This window comes from Zeus faber (genome assembly GCF_960531495.2).
Source record: "Zeus faber genome assembly, chromosome: 8".
Classification (NCBI taxonomy): domain Eukaryota; kingdom Metazoa; phylum Chordata; class Actinopteri; order Zeiformes; family Zeidae; genus Zeus; species Zeus faber.
The window spans coordinates 11,789,112-11,813,126 of NC_137195.1; the positions used below are offsets into that span (position 1 = coordinate 11,789,112).

At 43.2% G+C, this 24,015-nt stretch overlaps 1 protein-coding gene across 1 annotated transcript; it reads right to left on the minus strand.

Moving 5' to 3' along the window:
* Positions 1-93: 93 nt before the first annotated feature.
* On the minus strand, positions 94-23,019 carry LOC307233387 (DENN domain-containing protein 3-like). The gene is made up of 28 exons (XM_080004714.1): positions 22,922-23,019; positions 21,213-21,357; positions 20,509-20,683; positions 20,223-20,321; positions 19,983-20,098; positions 19,752-19,876; positions 19,256-19,367; positions 18,241-18,360; positions 18,020-18,118; positions 17,761-17,880; positions 13,941-14,056; positions 13,702-13,857; positions 12,901-12,997; positions 12,443-12,546; positions 11,525-11,712; positions 10,340-10,499; positions 8,354-8,549; positions 7,945-8,113; positions 5,883-6,142; positions 5,350-5,520; positions 5,116-5,245; positions 4,706-4,813; positions 3,884-4,023; positions 3,503-3,663; positions 2,272-2,408; positions 1,977-2,095; positions 1,625-1,762; positions 94-685 (listed from the first exon to the last, which is right to left on the minus strand). The coding sequence occupies exons 2-28, from the start codon at positions 21,309-21,311 to the stop codon at positions 467-469; spliced, it is 3,834 nt and encodes a 1,277-aa protein (XP_079860840.1). The 5' UTR covers positions 21,312-21,357; positions 22,922-23,019; the 3' UTR covers positions 94-466.
* Between the last annotated feature and the right edge of the window lie 996 nt (positions 23,020-24,015).

Here is a 24,015-nt window from a genome sequence, read left to right on the forward strand (position 1 = left end):
GAACGACAGCTTTACAGTACATGAAAGTCTTTTAAATAGCGCTGACAGTCGTCATCAAAACAAATGAGTGCATGTGAATCGCTTTCGGCGTGTGTTTTCCTCTGACCATCTTGCCCACGTTTGGGTAACTGTCTTAACTCCACATGGTTTCAAGTAGACAATGCTTCATTTTCCGATTCATCTCAGCATGGCCACTGAGCAAAATACTTTGTTTCTAAATACTATGTTGTTCCCTGAGCTATAGTATCAGAAGAATTGAAGGCACGATCGATAATCACAAGCAGTCATTTTTGGGGTCAGAAAGGAAGAGAAAGTTGCTTTGCACAGAATGTCCACAGCGACCGTGTGAACATTGGTCGGGTTTTCTTCTCAAATCTCTCATTTCTTTCAGTCCTTGTTTCCGATCCCGCCTCTCTCTTTCTCTCTCTCTCTCTCTTCTTGCCCTCTCTGGTTTCCTCCCTTCCGTTCACTCGACTTTCCAGATGGCGATCTTGCCGTCGCGCTGGGCGGAGCCGCTGAGGATGTAGCGGTCCTCGGCGGAGCAGAGCGTCTGGATGCAGTCGGAGTGCGCCTGCAGCTCCTTCAGCACCGCGTGGCTCCTGGGGTCCAGCACCACCACCTGACTCCTCAGCCGGGCGTCGCACAGGCCCGCCAACGCCCCCCCGCCCCGACACCCCACCCAGATCTAGAGGGAACGGGGGGAGAAGAGAGGAAAGGTAAGGAGGAGAGGTCTTTATGGGTTTACCCGAACCTGAATACATAGCGTCCAATGGGTCCAACAGGGTTCGGGTCTGAATTTTACTAGAGGACCGTTATTTACTTGAGGACCTAAAAAAAGTGTGTTTTCATTTTCATGGAGCAACGGCGCACGAGTATGGATGGGTATCGTTACGATTTTGACAGTACCACTACTCTTACTGATACCGCTTATCGATCCGGGACTTTAACGGTACTCTTAGCGGGTCTTTTTAAAGATTTTTTTCAAGACAAAAAACTACAACAAATTAAGGGCAGATTTAACACTAATTTATTTTCTGCGCATTAGGCATGGAGAGGGGGCGATGAGGCAATGGCCGTGCCATTGTTCACTCCGAGCAGGAGAGCCAGGCAGAGGGAGCCGGCCCCGCCCCCCTCCCGCATATCTCTGGTGATGAAGGGAGAGAGCGAGAGAGATCTCCTCTGATAATAGTGAAAATGCTTCTAAGACGAATATCTTAATATAATTGAAAGTTATAAATGGTTTATATAGCCCAAATAAATATAAAATCTATTTTCTTAATTTCTCCAATACCATTACCAGTAATGTCGGAGCTCGATACTACGGTCTTTAATAATTTAGCCCCAGGGCCCGTTTAAAACTCTAGACACAAGCGATTGCTTGATATTCTGAGTCAAGTACAGCCCTAGTTGTGTAAGATCTGTGAGGCAATTACACTCCCACCAGAAAAAAAAAAATATACCAACATACTGCATCAAATAACAACTTACATGAAAAAACATTAATTATAACATTTTAGAATGACACCATAATACCAGCATTTTCTTCCAAAAATACCTAAAATAGAGGCTAAAACCACAGCAACAGGATGTGATTTATTATTATTATTATTATTTTATTACTGACCTGGTCCTTGACTCTAATCATGCAAGTAACTCCACAACTGCCTGGCAACGAGATTCTCTTAATGGGACGTTTGTGGTCCTTGATGTGCCACAGACACAGCTCCCCAGAGTCTGCACAGCCCGTCCACAGCTCCCCTTGCTAGAATGCATTCAAATAAATGCTCAAATATAGAACAAAAAATGGTTTTGGTTACCATTTGTTTCTAACACAAAATCCTATGTTAATAAAAACAACTTACACAAGATAAAAATGATTTGTTTTATGCTGTGGGCCAAGATATCCCACTGCTTCAGTGTTCGATAAGAATAACTGATTAACTTTCTGAATCACTCGATTTATCGATAACTGATTCCTCGAGGATGAGAATAAAGCTGCTGAAGCAGCTGGATAAGCTCAGCAGGTTTTCGGGAAGGGAAATCCTCCTGTGAAGCGTCCCGTTCCTTCTCAGCTCCACGATACTGTCCCCACAACCTGCACCAACACAATGTCGACAGTTTTACTGGTGAAAAAACCTGATCTGAAAAATGACGTCCTGCTCGTCACAATACAGAGCAGCTTCGTGCAGCTTTATGGATGTCACAGAAAGGACCGCTGAGCGGTTATTTTAAAAGCAGAGGGGAGGATGAGGGGGCCGTGTCCGTACGTACAGCACCACAGCATGCCGTTGTGGATCTGAATGGAGGAGAGGTGGCCGCAGCCTACGTGCAGCTGCCTCTTCACCTTGAGGCTGGAAGAATCCCACAACAGAACGGTCCCATCACTGCTGCAGGAATATGGCTGCTGGCTGGTAGAGAGGTAGAGAGGTGTAGAGAGAGAGAGAGAGAGAGAGAGAGAGAGAGAGAGAGAGAGAGAGAGAGAGAGAGAGAGAGAGAGAGAGAGAGAGAGAGAGAGAGAGAGAGAGAGAGAGAGAGAGAGAGAGAGAGAGAGTGTTAAATGTTGGAAAAAAAGTCACATACATCAAGAAATGATGTGGCTTGTATTAATCAAACTGGACAAGCTTTAGCTCATCTTTTATTGTCACACACCACAACACATGCATAACGTGCAGCTACGGCTGACACACACACACACACACACACACACATTGTCTTTAGGCTTGGAGCGTTTTTGCGGTCGCAGGGTGTTGGCGCCTCCGCAGGGCTAGTGTGTGACTACAGAGCCATTTCACTGACCCAGAGAACGGACACACACACACACACACACACACACACACACACACACACACACACACACACACACACACACACACACACACACACACACACACACACACACACACACACACACACACACACACACACACACACGTCTTTTCCACATTTTTCCCCACTGAGGCTTGTCCTTCCTCCGGGGGGCAGGTCAGGAGCAGTGGGCAGCTGACAGTACAGCGCCCAGGGACCAACTTCAACATCCATCACTGGTCAGACAATGTTTGTTGTGCCTGTTTTTACTGGGGGTTCTTACGATGTTATATGGAGGAAACCCCATGAGCACGGGGAGAACATGCAAACTCCACACAGAAGCAGAGCGCGGTGCCAACAGCCCCCAGGTGGGAATCAACCCCAGGACCTTTCTTGCAATGTATTGTGCTATGTTGAAAAGTAAAAAATAAAAAATAATCCACATAAACTCAGTAGTTAAACCATGTTGTTTTTTTTGAACAGAAGAATTATTCCCAAAAAAATCCCATGGAATGTTCGATGCTTCTGAGAGGGGGAAGGAGTTTGTTTTTTTTCCATCCCAAATGCATTGGCTAGCTGCGAGACTACTGTGTCGTATCAGCATCTATCCACCCTCTTTATTTCATTTCTTGAAAAAAAAAAAAAAAAAAGAAAAGTATTTGTAGTTTTAAAATTGACTTGTTAATAAAACCTTTACCCATTTTGTTGATCTTTATAATCCAGGGTGAAGCCAGTGACCTCATGTCTGTGTTCAGTGAGTTGTTTGTTGCAAGACATGCTGCGAGTGTCGATGATGTAGATGACAGAGTCCTGGGAGCCGATCCAAACCTGGTCATGGTCCAGGTCCAGCATGCAGTTCTACAGTGTCTCACACACACACACACACACACACACACACACACACACACACACACACACACACACACACACACACACACACACACACACACACACACACACACACACACACACACACACACACACACACACACACACACACACACTTTTGAAAAGTGCTCTACAAGGCCGAGTGAAACTTCGGATTTTTATGACGAGCGAGCGAAGCCTGTGTCCTCACCAGCTGAGAGGCCCCGACCTGGATGCAGTCCTGAAGCATGGACCAGCTTGCGGCATCGAACACCACCACGCGGCCGCCGCTCAGAGCCACCCAGAGCTTGGGGTTCCCGTCCCCATCGGGGCTGCTGCAGCTCAACTGGCCTGAAGGGGGAGTGAGGTACAGAGGGGTGGGTAGAGGAGAGCAATGAAAGGCCCAGGGAACAGCAGCTGAGAAAATAGGGTCAGTTGGTAAAAAGGTAGGAAGGAGGCAGGGTTCTTCGGCGGGAGCAGGGTCTTTAGGCGTGGAGCGTTTTTGCGGTCGCAGGGTGTTGACGCCTCTGCAGGGCTAGTGTGTGACTACAGAGCCATTTCGCCGACCCAGAGGACGGACAGACGCACGCACGCACGCACGCACGCACGCACGCACGCACGCACGCACGCACGCACGCACGCACGCACACACGCACACACAGCTAAAGGGCAGGGCTTTCGTAAGTGGTTTATGATAAATATTAAAGACAGCCTACGCAGCGTTGGAATAGGAACTTGCACACAAACTCTTTCTGTTGTAAAAAAAAAAAAAAAGCAAGAATGGAAAAAAAAGAAAAGACGGAAGAAGCAAGGGAGCAAAACAGATAAAAAACTTAGAGGCTCTCCCGTTATCGCTGGCACGCAAGCTGCTAAGCTTGTTAGCTTCAGTGGAAAACCTTTGCACTCAATGTCCTCCCATTTCATGGAACTAATGACAATGGCTCTTTCCAAAGGAGCCGGCTGTCACGCTAAACACGGCCGACTCGTCAACCGCATCTGGAATCGCGTATACAAAGCACAAAAGAGTCCCCACCTGGTGTGTAGAGCAGCACGTGTACAGTCTGCGGCTCGGCCAGACCCAGCGAGGGGTTAATCTTATGTTTCAGAGTCTCTGAAGTGGTCTTAGACACCATCATGGGAACTGGGACGGAAATAAACCACAAACACAAATGGATGACAAGGGGGTCACGGTCACATGCTGATAATAAATTATAAAAAAAGTAAATGAAGTGGCAAACCATGAACAAACAAGCAAGACAGGGATAATGAAAGGACGACTTGTCCCCGTCGTGGTATTCTCATCATCACGCAGATCGGCCAAATTATCCGCCGTTTCCAGAGCCGATTTAGGTGAAAACGTCACACGCGGGGACAAGAAAACACAACGGCACCAATTCGAGGAGAGGAGAGAAGGGAGATGAAGGGAAGGACGAGCGCCCGCACTTTCGTGTTTGACCCTGTCAAAGTAGGCCAGTTTGGAGGCGGCGGAGATGGACCTCTGCGTCTGGAAACACCCGACCACTGCGTCCATCAGGAGGACGTTGGTCAGAGCCTGCGCCATGTACTGAGGGTCCTGCAGACAAGATGGAAGTCATTTCCAAGCAGAGCAAGAGCCGGGCCCAGCTCGGCAGGGCCCGGGTTCTGGAAATTCGTGCCGCCGGGAAGATTTTGCCGTACCTTGTGCTGGTCGGCCATCTTGCGTCCGGCCCACATCTCCTTTATCACCAGGTCCCAGAGGTGAGTCTCAGCCTTCAGGTTTGCCTCAAACACCTCGGCCCTGCTGGAGGTCTGGATGCGGAGGGAGGGGATGCGGAGGAGGAGGAAGGGGGCCGATGAGATCTTTACCTCCTGGTGAGACGGCGGCGAGAGGGAGCAGGAACGAAGAGGAAGACAGCGGGAAAATATCAGTGCTTTGGGTGAACTGGATACGTTGTTTAGGGAACATGACTGCCAGAAATTAAGTCTTGAAATGGAAAAACTGTGAAATCCTTAAATTATGGGGCAACAGAGAAAAACACTGAGTAATACAGGATCCTTTGTGATCTGTCTCTGTACTTCGCCTTGTACTCCATGAATAGCTTTGTTTCTATTGAGCATTTTTTTTTAATATTGAAATAACTTAATTGAATCAATCTCTCGGAATGTGGTCGTTTGCAGGGAAGAAAGAAAGAAACAAAAAATAAATAAACACATGACAGTGTTCTATGGACCTTGATGTCTCTGAACTTGGTGATCTCCAGGAAGCCCGGCCGCCCCTCCGTCAGCAGGAACAGGCGTTTCTGCGTCATGGCGATTTTGCCGACGCCGTGGGACGTCTTGACGCAGGAGGACAGCTTGTAGACGCACTCGCTGTTGTCCAGGTGCTCGATGACGTCGGAGGGGAGGTTGACGTCCCGCGCCTCGGCCTCCGTCTCCTTCCAGAAGGTGTAGAAGACTCGGAAGAGCTCGGGGTCCACCTGCTTTTCCTCGTCTGCGACAGAGTGGGGGGTTTACAGGAATAAAGATTCAACAAAATAACAAATATATCAATTACAGAAACAAGTTGCATACAAGTGGACATGTGTTGAAAAATGGAAGCACATTCAGAGATCCAGAGAAACAGAAAAATTACATCATGGCTTCCGACACATGGTTCATATGCATATTAAAATGCAGTTTACATGCATATTAACTCATATTTTACATAGGAGTTTGTAAAATATAATACATACATGTATTATAGTTAAAATATAACACTCATATATCACAGTCACTTGTACAGCCTTGCTCAATGTTACTAAACCGTCTGATTCCAAAAGAGCTTCTGACTGTCAAAAGAAAGCATTCATAAGAACATGGCAAAACAAATAACAAATAACAAATTTCAGTTAATTTTTCTTTTTTACCTAACCATGTGTGATTATAGGCCACATTTTAGAAAAAAACAAAAAAAATAAAAAATAAAATAAAAAACAAAAACCACACACATAGTTACCTATAAATATAAACCAAACAATTGTTTCTTGAAAGCAAATTTCCAAAAAATGTTTTGAAAAATTATGTTTTTGACAAATTGAAGGTTGTAAATCCATTTAAGACGATCTTGACCACAATCAAGCCCCAATCCTGATCAAATATGGACCAATTCATATTCCTCAATGATGAACATGAAATGGCACAAATGGCCCGAATCTGTTTTGCTGGATGTGATACGACTGTTCGGTGTCTCTGACTCAACTAAAGCAGAAAAGCAAGAGCTTTATTTTTTGCATTTCGTTTATTTGACAATTTATGAAGCTGCCAGATCCTATTTTTGGACGTTCATCACTTGTGCGTTTGTTTTTCACTGAAAATCTAACTGTGACCCAAGGGAATTTCCACAGATTGAGAAATACATGATCTAATAACATTGCAGAGTACAGTACCAGCACATTCCTGTGTGTGTATTTACAGATGCATTATTAAGTAATTGGAAATTAATGTGAAACGTAATGTGTTTTCGGAAATAGAGGGTCATGCAGTTCTTTATGCTGGAGGAGATGTAGAGAACACAGTCATCTTGTTGCTGTTGACAACTTCTTTTGAGGTTTAAAGTCAAAGATAGTTCCTCATACAAAAACACAGCAGCTTACTATTCATTCCTGTTTTGCTTTGCAAATATGCGTGTTGCCCGGATTCCCATATTTGGTCATAGATTTCTGTAACAACCATACATTCATTTAATTAAAAAAATATATATCGAAAAAAAGAGGCTTTTATTTGGGCTCTTGTATTAGATTGTATACTACTGTGAACTAGAATAAAGTATGGATTGATTGGCTGGTTTATCATTTATTTCTCTCCAAAACCCTCATTAAAAAGGCATTTAGAAGGAGGCCGGGTTCAGGGTTCTTCTATCGGTGCAGGGTCTTTGGGCTTGGAGTGTTTTTGCAACTGCAGGGTGTTTGTATGGCATTGAGATAAAATAATTAATATAACATATGATAATGTAAGTAAGTAACCAGCGGGTTCCTGGTTTAATCCCCGGCTCCTCCTGGTAGCACGTCAAAGGGTCCTTGAGCAAGACATGGAACCCCTAACTGCTCTCGTTGAGCAGGTGTGCGCTTTGCACAGTGGCCACCGCCATTGATGCATGAATGTGTGTGTGAACGGGTGATTGCGAGGCATGCTCTGTTAAGCGCTCTCTAAATGCACTCTACGTATTTACCATTATTTTAATGCTCCCTTAAATGGCAATTCAAACGCGTCTTTTTTTAAATGTTGTGACACACGCACACGCACACGCGTTATTACCGTTAGTCAGAGCACAGAACAGCCGATGGATGGTCACTACGTCCTTGACGATCCCAGACTCCTGGACACAGCGAACAAACTCCTCCTGGTGCAGGTGCATTCTGGGAAGCTCAAACTTCTTCACGTGGTCGTCGGGTGGAATCAGCAGCTTCTCGTTCTCAGTCTTCACCTAAAGGGCAAGAAAGAAACTATGCATCACCACACAGACAGGACAGACTGTATTTCTTATTGTTATTTTGTTTATTGTAAACAATTTAGCTTTATTTTCAATTGTTTATTGTTAATAATTTGTATTGCTTGCTTTTATTGCTTATTGTTGAGCCACATTATACACGCATCCTAACACACATAGGTACACTTTTTTTCCCCCACCACCGTTGACACCAATCACATTAAAAAGCGGCCGGACCTTGAGGATGAGCCTCTTGAGCTCGGGTCTCCGGTCGGCGTGCTGCCTCTCGTCACGCTGCAGCGAGTCGGCCAGCCACGTGACGAGCTGCGTGGGGAAGATGGTCGTGTCCGTCTTGTAGAGGTTCTGGAAGTCACTCAGCGCCTCCAGACGCCGCGAACACAGGGTGTTGATGAGGCCGCGCAGATAGTAGAATCTGAAGACAGCAAGTACACAAGTGTCTTACTGTGATTCACACATCCAGGGATCTATTTTTGTTGCTATGCACGAACACATCATGCTTATTTAGGATTAAGTTCAGAGCATATCAAGAAAAATATGGTAAGTCAAAACCGTATCCGTAAAAACAGGTAAACAAACACTAAAATGTACTGTGTATTGAGTTTTACTAATGTGATCTAAGACACTAGAGCCACCATGTGCTTAAATAGCATTAACAGCACTAATGCAGAGCATTAGACATGGGCAATAACTTTAACTAGGATTACATCACAAACTCAGAGTCAATTAAAAAAAAAGAATACCGTCAAAAAAAACACAACAAAGAAAGACAAAAGGTTCCTGTTGAGTCAGAGGAGAGAATGGTTTTAAGAGTACAAAGTGAGAAATACTTCATGGTGTTCCATCTAGTACTCAGTTATTATTCGACAAAACAAGGCTTTCAGCTCTCCAAGGCAAGTTGTCTGTATTTTGATGCGATAATTATGCTCTTGAAAAGAGCGCACGGTATTTAGCGAAATGAATAAAGTCTTGAGTCACCGTCTACAGCGATTACTCACTTTCCAAGCCTCGGGACAAAATATTTGGATGGAAAGTCAGTACAGTACGTTGGGAATATATTCACTTTTTTCAGATAAAAAGCGCTGCTTTGTAAATGTTAATGGGTTCTACTTTGCTGTTGCCAGGCAGTGTCTAAGATCTGCTCTGGAGCCACGTGAACAGATGTTTTCATTGCATATGAATCACATGTTCATTTGAGCAGGCATTTCACATCCCATTTCATGGGATGAAAGTGATGGTGTAGCAGACATTATCCAGAACCCCTGAGCTCACAAGGGAAATGGCTGAGGGGCGAATTCACAAAGAATGACACAGTGAATCCTAATATTAAAACGTAGAATTGATGAGAGTTGATTTAGAATACTTTGCTCAACAAAGTTCTGGGCGGCTGTCCATGGTCCCGAGGTTCACCGCTATTCCCTATAACACTGAGTTGTTTTTTGGATATCTTTTGAGTTTAACAGGAATTATAGAACCGTCTTTTCCTCAATGTTTGTAACGTTTGTAATCGTACAAAAAAATGATTCAAGTTGCTTTTGGAGCGGGATTTGAAAACCACCATGGACTTCTGCGCTTTCCGCTACAGATGCCGTAAGATAATAATAATAATAATAATAATAATAGTAATAAAAATGTCAAAATATAATTTACAGATCACTGGAAAGTCGGGGCGTGACACCCCTTATAAATGTGCCTCAGTTGCACCAGCAGTTACCACCAGGTCTCTGCAGACGGTAACAGCATCACTCTAACTGCGTGTGGCTGTTAGCACCAGTGCTTGTAAATTGGACGCTATTTGCAACAAGGCTAAATTTGCATAGAAAGGGGCCAATTTGCACCAAATGCATGCATAATACCTAATTTAAATACCCGCAGATAGCGCCGGTGCACCGAGATGCTATTTGCATGGCAGTGCAGTTAGCGGTGCATTTCACATTTTCAAATTAGACGGCCACAAAAACTGCACAAACCCATTGTGAATTCACCGCTCTGTGTTTTAAAACAAGTTTTAAATGTGAAACTCATGAGTAAATCCTGCTCCCTATTGTTATTCATTAATGAGTTAAGTAAGTTCTGGTGAAGAATTATCCTATATCGGGAAACAACTTACAAGAAGCGACATTTTGTGTATATTTTTGTGACATCTTTCTCCTTCTATACAAGTAGAAACGAGGGAACACCCGGGTGGAGAAGCGCAGCTGGTACCTGGCGAGCAGAGCAGAGTTCTCGGGTGGAAGGCAGAAGATGGCCTTCCCGAGCTGCAGGATCAGCTCGCTGTGGTAGTTCCACACCGAGTTGAAGGAGAGCGAGGACGGGAAGTCTGGCAGCTTGAACACCTTCGGGGATTCAGGGGGAGGCCGCAACACTTTGGAAAGAGAGGAAGGAGAGAGAGAGCGAGAGCGAGAGCGAGAGAGAGAGAGAGAGAGAGAGACGGACGGGTGGATGGAAGGAAAGATGAAGGAAAGATGAATAGTCCCTTCGAGAGCGAAGGGACTATTTCTTTACGCTTTCCAAGCTTCATTCTCTTGGTCTGGAAAACCTGAGGACAACTGTGGTGGAGCAAGGGGGCGTGGCCCAGCCGCCGCTGTAGACAGGCGGTGCAGGCTCCCCTCCCGGGGCAGCTGAGCTAAGGATCGGCGTGCCTGAGAGATGAGACGCCCAGGGCGAGCTCCGCCCCGAAAGGCAAGCTGCCGGACAGAAAGCAGAAAGCTGTAATTCCGCACGGACTATGTATATATTGGTCTGCGAGCCCCTGAGTTCTTCTTTTGGTCCCCGAGCCACCGTTTGATTTTAAAAAGAACAATTAATAAACACGCCAACCGGCGCTGCTGCGCCTCCGCCTGCCTCCTCGTCCTCATTCCCTGGCCCGGCGCCAGTACGCACCCTCACAACAATATTTTCCTCATATCTGAGTTCTGTCCAGGGGAATCCCACTTGTGTTCATTGGACGCGAAATTGGACATGAAATACACTGAACATGCGCTGTTGACTATTTAATGTCCGTGATCTTGGACCAACTGATAAAACCAAAGGATAAAATGATTGAATTAAGATCTATTTTTATGATTTGATTTCAGTATTTTTTTTTTTTTATTCCTAATTACATTTAGAAATCGGTCTACATAACTTCAGCAAAAGGACTGTTTATTTTTTATTCCACAGAAAAACCAATGTATTAACCCCAAACAACCTCTTTGCCCTAATGTCCAATCATGCTTCTTAGATTTTTGAATTCCACTTTATTTCCGCTGCTCACATGAGAGTAAACTTTGCGCTCCCCGTAAAAGTACATGTGGTCCTTTCCTGTGATATAAAAAAAAAACATGCATCTAGGGTATCAGACCGCACGGACTGAGGCTAAACACGATGTGATGTGCGTGTTAATCTCACGGGGGTCAGGGACTATGATCCTGTTGAGCGAGGTCTGTCTGTAGAGGCTGAGCGGCTGCTCGTCTCCCAGGTTGGGGAGGCTCATCCCCAGCCTCTTGTTGAGCCGCGGCGCTGGGAGGGAGCAGGTCCTCCTCGCCTGGATCTCCTGCATGGTGGGTCTGCGGGGGTTCTCCACAGTCGCCTTCATCCTGGAGGACAGAGACGAGACGTTAGATTGAAGAAGAATGTGGCGAAAGTTCAGATCTGCTGCATGGTTGGTTAAAGGTATCGGCAAAGTTTGGGTCCATCGTTCCCTTTGTAGATGTAGTGGCTGGAGTACTGCCCAGTCATAGTTTACAGTTTACATTAAGTCCTTTCAGTCTAATCGGGTGATACATAACACTAAGTTACTTGTTTTTTGGGGTTTAGTCTTTAACACTTTACAATGGGACTGGACATGAATATTTGCCCAGTAGCCGCAGGCAATAAGATTTTAGCCATTGTCAACCATCTTGTGCAGTCTGGTTGCCCCCGGTGTCAACGACCTTTCAGATGTACAAAAAATAAATAAATAAAATCAAATCAATAAATAAGCGCTTTATATATCCATCTGTTTAGAAACTGAAAATGTAGTAATCAGTCATCCAAGCAATTTAAAAAAAAAAAAAAAAAAAAAATTTTTTTTTTTTTTTTTTTTTTTTAACATAGTTTAACAAAGTTCAAACTGCACAAAAAAGCCATGTTTGACTTTCGTCAAGATATTGATGATTGCATTGTTTCCCTTAAAAAAAGTCTGTTCTCAATATGTTTTTTCCTTTCTTGATATCACATAAATATTTGCCCACTTGGCAAACACTTCTAAAAGTTAATGATGATTTAAAAAATAAAGCACATGTTACCAATTAGCGTAATATTAATTATCTTGGGTTTAGAACTGACTTCTGCATCTCAGAGCGAGTGTTGAGCTCCATGCGAGTGAAGGCGTCGGCCTTCCTGTTGAGACGATCCTTCAGGAAGGAGTGGAAGATGTGCGTCTCCAGCAACTAGGAATATATAATATGACAGATGTATCAATGCTGGAAGACATGATAAAAAAAATGACACATCAATGTTTGCGAATAATATCATTTTGTGGGTAAAGAAAGGTGTATATCTGATGGGCGCATCGAAATGGAAATATTAATTTCTACTTCATGGTTTCTACTTCAAAAACATTTGTTTGTAATAGCTGATTTAGAGTTTTACAGAAAGTTCCACTGAAGCCTTTCTGCAGTTCAGTGAGAAAATGAGTTATAAAAACAAAAAATAAAATATATAAATATTCACAGCAAATAACCAAAAAAGTAAATCCCAAAAAGTAACAACATATTGTATTCCAGATCATTCTTTATTGTCACCATCTTGTAGAAGAGCTGCTCGGCCGGCTCTCTGGTCTTCAGGAACTCCTCGCTGTTAAACACCCGGTGCTCATAGTTCAGGTGGCTGCTCACATCCCTGAGAGTTACATTTCATAATTTTTGGGGCCGTTTTAGGACAAGTTTAAATCACATGTTTTTTGACAAATCACTGTAATAAATCTAACCAGCACTTTTTTTTCTTTTTTTTTTATATATACACAGAACCTCAGACAAGGATTTTCTAGGACTTCGCTCCAAACTAAGGTATGAAGGTAAGTTGTAGGTTCTAACAGATCAGAAATGAAGATTCTGATGCAAAAAGAATCTGACAAAAATGTTTACGTTGAAATTAATTCAGAACTTAGATTCATAATAGCCCAAATATGTGTCAAACTGAATTTGTTGTTGAATGCTAAGACTTTTCAAGGACCTGCAAACACCCTGACAATGCACTGTGCTAAAACTTTAAAACTTATTGATAGAACGTCTAGTTTCACATCACTCTTGAAAGTCAGAATTACTTTTTATAACAAATATCACAGAATTGGAATGACGACTTCTTCCTTAGTTTGTTTCTTCGTAACCCCACACTGGTCATTTCAATCAGTATACCACAGCTTATTTTTTTGGGGGGAGGTGGGGTCAGATGAAAACACTCATGACGCCTCATTGACAAGGCCAGGCTGATGACTTCCGACTAGAATGTTGTAAATTCTACCGTGCTTATCTCAGGATGTAACATGTTTTTTAAAATAAATAAATAAATAAATAAATAAATAAATAAATAAATAAAATCCAGACCTGAATATGTTGACGATGAGCTCCAGCGTGATCCTCTGGATGTCTTGGTTCAGGTTGTGCTGCCACGCCCTCTTCTGTGCACGCTGCTCATTGATGTCGCAGCAGCTCGCGTGTCGGAACTGGAACAGCTCGAAATGCAGCCGCAGAGACCGGACCCTGCAGGACACACACAGGGCAAGCTTCATTTTTACAATTTGAATCCCTTTTGATTCTATACCATTTTAACATTTTAATATTACCTTTGTGTGAAGCATTCGGCAGCAGCCAGGGGCATCTCGGGAAGATCCACAGCCTCGCAACACGACATGGAGATGCTGCCGTCATCGATGTTGATCAGGATCAGATCGTCCGTCTCCTGGACAAATGGACGGCGGACAGTTCACCAAAATGACAAGTTTCACGTTTCTTCCGGTCTTTTGACCATTGTGATAAAGAGTGATGACAATGAAATCAATGTACCGTAAACAAGGGGTGCGCAGAGGGAAAAGTAAAATACATAGTCATTTTAATTTCATTACCAGACAAATCTTGTCATGAACCTTCGGCATGAGAACATTAGAACTGTTACCTTGTCCTCTTAGATGTTATTCCTTCCACCTGTCAAAGCTAAAGATGTCACGATCATGAAATTTAAGTTGATCTCGCGAGAAGACGGAAGTGAGTACAGTTCCAACATGGGGGCACCCAGGTGCACAAACTAAAACACAGACAATCCTCTCCAACTCAGACAAATTACAAAGCGAATTGCAAAATATATATATATATATATGACATTTTTAAAAAACACCACGCGAATCCAAAGTGGAGGACGTTGAGGATTATAGAGATTATTTTCATAACGAGTACGTGATGGAAGAGGACTAGGACCGTAACATTCCTGGGAAGATGAAAAACGGAGGCCCAGCTCCCGATACCGATAATCTTATATCCAGCGCTGTTGAGGTTAATGTCGTCCATGAGATTAACAAGAAGCTGGACATGATCGGTCCGCTCCTCCGAGACATTTCCAAGATCAAAGCCAGCCTTGATTTCCTGCACCGCATGGTCGGCGAGATGCAAAAAGGACAACGCGGAGCTTAAAACCTCCGCAAAGCGTCTCACAACGGAGATGGAGGTTGTAAAAAAAGAAAGTAATGGAAGAGACTATCCTGGATATCCAATCCAGAATTATGCTGGACAACCTCTTCTTTTCCGGGATCCCAGATAACAACACAGAGTCCCCAGAAAACATGGTGAAAGACTTCCTTCACACCGCCCTGGAACTCCCCACGGACACCGCGAAGCAGATCACCTTCCACCGGGTTCACCGACTGGGACACCGAGTGGGGAACCGTTACCACTTCATCATTGCTGAGTTTGAACACTTCAAGCACAAGGAGCTCAACGGAACCACGCTGGGTATGAACGATCAATTCCCCCGAGAGATCAACGACCGATGGAAGGTGCTGTACCCCATCCTGAAGGGGAACCGGCAGAAGGGTAAACGGGTATCACTGGTTGTTGATAAACTATATATGGACGGTCTGTTATTCTGAGACTCCTCCACCACACCCTGGTTATTCTGATAATTCTGATATGCGAGATGTGGAAATTAGCATCCTATCTATGTCTATATTGCTCACTCTTTCATCATCTCACCTTTCTAATCCCTCCCTACTTCTCTCATCACTTTCACACTCTATCCACTCTCTCACTATATGCATGTCTGACTCTGCACTGTTCTATGTTTATCTTTGTCTATTTGTTTGTGTAGATATGTATCCCTACAAAGTTCCTGCAATACTAGGAGTAAAAAGGAATGTAAAGGGGAAAGATTCTAACTTATCTATGGGAAAACATGGGCACGGTAGTAAAGCTATTGCCTTGAATGCACTGTCCTGCTGCATGGGAAAACTACAAATCCACATCCATCACCCCCTAACTAACCTCAATGACACCCATGAAGTTTGTAAGTTGGAATGGGCTCACCAGCTTAACATAGCACAATCCTAAGTCACCTCACCAGGATGAAACCCTGCTTCAATCTACTGCAAGAAACTCACCTCACTGCATCCGAGCACCTCAAACTCAAAGCTAAATGGGTTAAACAGATGTTTTCTGCATCATACAACACAAAAAAATGTTGATGTTTATATATTGATCAATAAAAGTATCCCATATCAGAAAGGAACCACAATATCAGACACAGAAGGGTGTTAAATAAAGATGAACGGAATTTTATGAAACATCAAATTAACCATAGCTAATATTTATGCCCCCAATGAGGACGACCCAAATTTCTTTTATTTTCGAAACTCCTAGTTTAGACCGTTCACAAACCAGAAATAACCCCAAGCCCTGGCATTCGTCTGACACTATAAAACAATATATGAGTGACCTTGTTCTTGGCGATTGTTGGCGATCAAATAATCGCCATAATAGAGAATATACATATAATTCACCACCCCACAAAAGCTTCTCTAGAATGGACTTTTTTTTGACAAGTAACTCTGTAATGTCCAACATCAAACATCCTGAAATCCACCCTATTGTAATCTCCGATCCCAGACCGATTAGTTTCAACCTCATAAATTAAACCAACCCGAACCCCCCTGACAGGTGGCGGTTGAACACCTCACTTTTGGCTGATAAAGAATTTAACCATTAATTTTCCAGAGAATGGACTTCCTTCGTTGAGCTGAATGACTCTCCAAAGATATCACCATCCATACTCTGGGAAACGGTTAAGGCAGTTCTAAGAGGTAGTATTGTTTCATTCTCCACTCACAAGAAAAAGAAAGGACAAGAATGCCAAAATAAACTAGAACAACAATTAAAAGACTTGCACTCCCAACAAGCCAACTCACCCACTGAGCAAATCTGGGATTGGAATTGTCTGAGATCCAGACAATTACATCTCAACTTGATAATATATCCGTCAAAAGACACAATTCCTCATGCAATGAACAAGAGCAAATTATTTGAAATTCATTGACAAAACACGTAAATTTCTTGCCAATCAATTGAAATGCGATAGAGAAAAAAGCACTTATTACTTGAAAAAACAACTGATCACTGAATTACTTAGGTAATTGGGGCCCCGGATCAGTGTGGCTGTACACCTGTTGCTCCGTTCAGGAGCAACAGGTGTACAGCCACACTGATCCGGGCACACACACACACAAGCACACGCACACTCAACAACACGCACACTTTAAACACCCCCCTAACACCCTCCTGGTTACATCCCTCTCCTTTTCGCCCTCATTTACTGCCATAACTATGACAAGAGGGGGCCACGTGCCCAATTGCTGTTCCAGTTTTCCTGGACTTAATTAACTCTGTTTTTACGATACATGTTGTGGTCTGATGTTTATGTTTTTCCGTGTACATGTTTGTTTCTATGTTTATTTGTCTCACCTGTGGTGATTCTCCCCCTCTTGGAGCAGTAATGATGATTAGCTGTTTATAGGCCAAAACATGGTAAGATGGTTCTCCAAAGAGGGGGATTGGTGGCGGTTCTGTGCAACAAAAAGCTATGCTCTTGTCATCCCACAGGTCGTTCACAGGACAGAGTTACTGCAGCAGTTCTTGATGACAAAGAATGAATAAAGAGTTGCATTGCAGGTTGAGAAGTTGAACTCCACTTGCAGACTAACTCTGTCCTAGGTGCAATTGCATACAAATACTCTGTGTTGTATGCCCAGCATGTTGACAGCACAGGTTAAAAAAAAAAAATAATAAAAAAAAAAATGTATGTTGATGATTAATTGTCATAAAAATAATGAATAATAATGAATTGCTCATTTTATGCCACTGTCATAGTATATAGCAAAGTTATATAGTAATAGTAAGACACATTCCCCTTACAGAGAGACATTGATTGACATGAAGCATCCGAACATATAAATTTGGGAAGACAGTTAATTGATGATATGTGCCAACTTTGAATCCTATTCGCTGCGACATTTCTGACTTTGGCTTAAAATAATAAATGCGATCATGTAATTACCGTATTAATTAATTGATTAATTAATTAATTAATGAGTTCTACTCATTTTTTTGGACTCATGTACTCACAGCAGCGACCTCTTTAAAATGGCTGATGTGACATCCCATCAGGAAGGCAGTGGGAGCCATGAGGAAGTCCAGCATCCCATTGGCCAGGACGGGGACGTAGGGCTGCTGCCATGACAACGGCTGTGGGCATAATAGAGAGTTTTCCTTGACTGTAAATATCTTATCAAAACAACAATAGCCATTCCCGGGATTCATAGAAGATTCCAAAATATTGTGAAATTTCATTTTGCTCTCCATATGACCTGCATTTCGATCTGACCTGTAGGAAAAGCAGCAAACTCTCTGCCACCAGGGTAAGTTTTGCCCAATCAGAGGAAAACAATGCAACTCTTTGTTCCTGGAGGAGACAGGAGAGCACCTGGAAGGAAAGAGAGAGGAGGAATAAGAAGAAGAGACACCGTCTAAGATCGTGTGTGTGTGTGTGTGTGTGTGTGTGTGTGTGTGTGTGTGTGTGTGTGTGAGAGAGTGTGTGTGAGAGACCTGCAGCAGCTGCTGGGGTCTAAAGCAGAGCAGCGGTACGTGGAGATCCAAGTCCACTTCTGGGTGATCTCTGTCCTCTCTGGACGGTAGAACGATGTGTAGAGGACGCAGCGTGAACATCTGAAATACACAGGGTTGGAGACTTTTTAAATGGGTTAGCACAGCAAACAAAAGTAATGCAAATACACTGTAATAAAAAAAAGATGAAAATAATATCCACATACCTTTCTACAACGATAAGTAGAGGTATTTTAATAAAAACCACATTAGGCAAGCTTTTTATAGTTTAATATAACTGCGCAAAAAATTAGAACCCAACAGATATGGTGGTCGATAGATCGGTCATAATTTGACTTTTTTGACCACATCGGGATCGGCAGTTATGCAGCCGAAGTGTCCCAATTTTTAAATAAGTAAAATAAACAAATAAATAAATAAATAAAAAACAAAAAAATATTGATTATTTATCCTGTAATTGTCTGTTTTACACAATTGTTTTACACTTTACGTTATTCACCAAAATAATCAGAGAAGTCCGACTAAGCATTATAAATCCATCCATGTTCATTTACACTCGTGTTTCGACACGGCTTTCCAGGCAGGAAGCGATGCTGCGTTCATGGAAACTCGGAAAACAAATTCATTTCGGGAGTAATGATGCGTTCACTGGAACTCAGAAAAAATTTATTTATAATTTTTTTGTTTTTTTTTAATCAAATCAAAAAGTTATTTGTATGGTTTTTTTTTTTTATTTGTTTGCTTGCTTATAAGGTAAATGTTCTCAAATATAGAAACTTTAATAAAATATAAGTTTTCAAATTATTTGAAAATTTCACACTTTTTGACAAATATTGGTCAAAACATCGGTAATCGGTCAGCTAGACTCTCCAAAATCGTGATCGGCATCGGACCCAAAAATCTGGCATCGGTCGGGCTCTTGCAAAAATTCAAAGTGATGGAGCCGTTGACACTTGTGGACAAACACAGACACACACATGGATGGACAGACTCTGACCACGTGCAGCGTTCCCGGCGGTGGAATGGGGACCAGTGCAAGTTTTGCGGCAAACTCTTTGACCCTCTCTTCTAAATCAGACAAGCGACACGTCCTCAGCTGCACCAAGAGACTAGAGGAGCAAGGAATAAGCAGAAATGAGAAAATATCTGATGTAATACTGTGAAGAATGTCTCAATGCACAATCAAATGAACATGGACATAAAGAGAGAGATGTCATGTTTTAGATACTGCATCATAATGCTCCTCTTTCTCACTATGATTTAGGGCCTTTTTTTATTTCATTAATTGGAAAGAATAAATTAATTAATTTCTGTTTTTGGATTGGAGCAGTGTGTTTTGTTGGGTAATATCTTCATAAAAAAAAAATAATGAAAAAAAATAATAATAAAATAAAAAAGTGTTAGAAAGGAAGATAAGCCATGACCTGAATTATCTTAAAATGCAAGTATTTTTCCATTGTTTGAGTGTGGTTTCCCCCCTCTCCTCATCTCACCAGGACAGACAGTCCTTCAGCGCTGTGTAGTACGGGTGCTTGGATATCAGACAGACGGCGTAGGCAGAGTAAAGCTTAGGACACTTAGAGGCATCATGGCCGTTCTGGGACAAAGACGACGCTTCCTGTGAAAAAAGCAACAAAACAAAAAAACAATATGATTGATCGCAACCCGATTTGCTCGCTGAGGTGTAGTACACGGTACACAGTCATTTTTTTTTTTTTTATTACCACTACAGGGCGGTCACACTGCATCACTACTCCGTGGGTCTGGTTCCCCAAAACATCAGTGAACACCAGGAAGTGGAACTGCTCTTCTCTGTGAACATTTGTTACTTGAAGGCCACCTGCAAAGCGAAAATGAAAGACAAAATGGAAGACACTTCAAGCAAAAAGCCAAATTTGCTACGTTTAGGAGTTCCTGATGTGTGTGTGTGTGTGGTGGGTGCCTGTGTTTGTGTGTATACGCACCAGGGAAGCAGAGCTGTGGCAGAGCTTTCAGATCAATATCTTTGGGAACACTGACGTCCTCACTTGTTCCTCTTCCTCCATCGGCAGAAACGTTTGGCACTAAAAACAAACACATACTCCACAATCTTCGGTTACAGACCCAACGTGACTGCACACACCCGGGATAAACAGCATCAGATTCCGAGAAAGCTGCCCAAATTGAGGAAGCGATAGACAGCAAAAATAAACAAAAAAAAAAAAAAGAAAACAGACACCCCACCCTCTGATGGAAGACCAGACACCACACCTTGGTTAGGGGACAACGGGCGCTCCTTCTTTTTCCTGATGAAGGCGCGTTTCCGCCGCCCGACCGACCTCACTTCGGACTGAACGTTTCCCCGGCTGAAGAAGGGCGGGGCCAGGATGTGCAGTACCTCGGGCTCCAGCAGGGGGAGCTCCGGAGTCCCACGGCAATATGTGGCCTGTTGAGATGTAGAGGAGTATCAGAAACGCAGAGAAGTCAGAGAAGTTTTCCCAATGACGCACTGATCGGGATAAAGGAGTTAGGATTTAGGAGGAGGATTTCGTCTTGAAGGAAAATCAATGGGTATTAATACAACTTGCATATTAAAAAGGCGATCTATGAGATGGTCTGTGTCGGGCGCGTTACATTACAAGTCCCAGAATTCCATTTGAAACTGTAACGTTTTGTCTCCGACATCCATCCTCATCTCTGATCATCTCATTTGTTTTGTTTTATTGGTCACTTCAGACGATGGGGATATTTAATGCTCTTCTTTCGGGGAATGTTCATCTATATCGACAATTTATTGACCAAAACTTGCAATGCTGGCAAATACATTCAATGGCTGTTTCTTATTAACTGCCAGCTAAATAACGTATCAAATATGGGATTTCCCCCCCCCCAACAAAACCAGCAACAGCAACCGCCCTTGATAAAGCAACAATCACATTCATCCAGGGTTGCACCAATGGACAGGTGTACTGTACCTGGTCGAGCTCCTGAAGTTTGTCACTCGATGCTCCCACTACCACACAGGCTTCCAGGAGAGAAGGAGCCAAATGGGCGGCGGTCAGCGGAAGCACCATCGCAGCGCCAAGAACCCGGCCCCGGGAGACGCTCCCAAAAGGCCAACTCACAACCCAAAGGGAAACGAGAAAGAACGGGAGAGTCAAACGAAAGGAAACAACCGCAGAGACAGAACGTAGAAGACGGAAGGTAGAGACACGCGAGGCAGATGCCACTGAACACCTCTCCGAATTTACAGCGGCTGAAGCGTCAGCAGGATCCGAAACGTGTTTTTTTGGGGCGGGGGGGGGGGGGGGGTTGTGTTTTTTTTTTATTATTATATTTTTTTTCTCCAAGCATCTGATTATTTTTCTTGTTTTCCGCCATCTCTTTGCTCTCCAATCACCAGACGGATCTGACCTTAGAAGTTTTCAACCACATGATAGACTGGTCTTTCCGGCTCAGCGCCAGCGCCTTTACCAAACACACACTGGGCCGCAGCGATCAACAACATGCAGTACATGAGAATCAATCAGATGTTGATTTTGTGTTGAAATTATTATTCTATGAAATGGTCTTCAAATAACTACAAATGTGTTGTTTGGTGGTGGGTATCGTCATCTATATGCACGTGTTGCACGGCAGTAAGGTAGGTAGCGCCAGAGTCACTGCTCCAATGAATCAATCGAAAATGATAATGACCAAACAAATCAGAAGTTATCTATCAACAGTGCATTCATTCATCACTTTCAGTCGGTCACACAAGGACATGGCACGGGAACACACTGTCTTATCCGTTTACTATAAATAACACACTTCAATTTTTTTTTTTTTTTTTTTTGGATGAATTAGCGAAAGTAAGTTAAAAGCGAGACTGTAATATGTTCATTAAATAGAAATCCCGGCTTCACACAGAAAACATTATGAAATTATATGTCTTTCTTTACAGCCGGTGCTCCCTCCTCTGGCCATTTTCTATCCAATCTATTCTATAGCTCATCCCCCACTCAGAGACGGGGGCCAAAACGACTAATTTGATTAAAAATGCCTCCTCTTGGAAAATTAGACTCATGGGTGCAGAGGAGGACACACGCCGGCATGATCTCCCTTCATGTGAATGGGTTACACACATCGGGCATTCTTTACAACTCTAGAGGATAGAGGCCCCGTTCCCCACGGCACATCCCTGCACACTTTCTACAAAGCACTTGTCGTGTATTTTTGTGTGTGTGTGTGTGTGTGTGTGTGTGTGTGAACTTTTTTATGACATTTTGAACATGGGTCGCTCCAGCTGAGGAAACCGGCCCCTTGCAATTTGGAGGTGTAGTCAGTAAAGTATCAGGGCACGGTCATGTTGTAGTAATACCATTTAATGCAACACACAGTGCTGTGATCATATCTATTCAAATACTATTCGTTTGCAATGAAACGAGCCTTGCTTTAGAGCGCTGCGCCGCACCGAACGTGGCAGGGTTCACTATGGGAATGAAGCCACCGCCACCGACGCGTTCGAAAACAAAACGACAAGAGAGACGCCCGCCCGGTCGCAGCGCCGCGGAGGACGCGTCTTCGGGAGGGAGCGCGCTCTCCCTGCGACCGCCCCGGCGCGGCGTGGTCATCCGAGGATCCGATTCCAAGCGGGTGCAGGCGGCGGAGGTAAAAAACAAAACAAAAAAACAGTTGTACTCACCTGTTGCTGTTTGTTTGTCGCCGTCGTCGTCGTCGTCGTTTCAACAGCTGATCGTTGTTGCCGTCTAGCGCTCATCCATCCCAGCAGACCGGGCCGGCTGCCCTGCCGTCAACCACAACCGTCTGGAACTCGAGCCCGGAGCCGCCCCGGCGCGGACGCGGTCCCCTCCTCCTCCACCTCCACCCTCCTCCTCCACCCTCCTCCTCTTCTCGCCGCACGCCGACCCCCCGCTGCGAACAAAAAAGTGAGCTTTACGTTTTTTGTAACGTTTTTCGTCTATATATATATATATATATATATATATATATATATATATATATATATATATATATTGTCATCTTCGAGTCAAAAACCTTCCAAATGATGCGTTTGTACTTTGGTAGAGGAGAGAACGTGTTTTGCTAATCTCCTACTTTGAGCTAACTTTGATATACTGGATAGCAATTAGCCAACATTAGCACATACCTGAAATTAGGTATGGAAATGAAACGAATACAAAACTCTGCGCCCGAGACTTTGTTCTCTCATTTGGTTTGTGATTTTTAACAACATGACCTATATATTCGAAGACATATCAAGGAGAATAAAAGTGTGACCAGATGTCCCGGTCTCCCTCATAATACTACTATACCGTGATATTGTTGTTTTTGTTTTATTGTTTTACATGTTTTCTCGGTTTTGGATAAATATTTGTTTCTGTTCATATTGAACGTACATATCTTACCACAAGATGTGCAGTATTTAGATTTCATTCACCGTATCGAATTGTCAATCATATTATTTCGAAAATGATTCTTTTACATATTTTTTTTCCACAAAATCTGGGAAAACGCATGCATAGCATAGAGTAAAGCCCAGAGCTTATATTTGATATGGAATTTAACGTGCACGACGCCTCGTCATTAATTAATCAGTCATTATCCACAAATAACTGACCCCTGATTATTGCTATTGACCAATCAGAATCCAGTATTCCATAGAGCCATATTTTGTTGAAGTGGACCTATTATGCTTAAGTTAATATAGGTGTCTGAGGTCACCAAAACGTGTTTTTTGAATTTTCTTTTGCTGAAAATACCGCTTCGATTACACAT

Excerpts from the sequence above, each read along its gene's own strand:
- LOC307233387 (XM_080004714.1), bottom strand. The coding sequence starts at position 21,311 with ATGGTGCTTCCGCTGACCGCCGCCCATTTGGCTCCTTCTCTCCTGGAA. Across the intron at positions 12,998-13,701 it reads CTCATCGTCAACATATTCAG|GGATGTGAGCAGCCACCTGA; the intron begins GTCTGGATTTTA and ends TGTAACTCTCAG. Across the intron at positions 686-1,624 it reads TGATTAGAGTCAAGGACCAG|ATCTGGGTGGGGTGTCGGGG; the intron begins GTCAGTAATAAA and ends CGTTCCCTCTAG.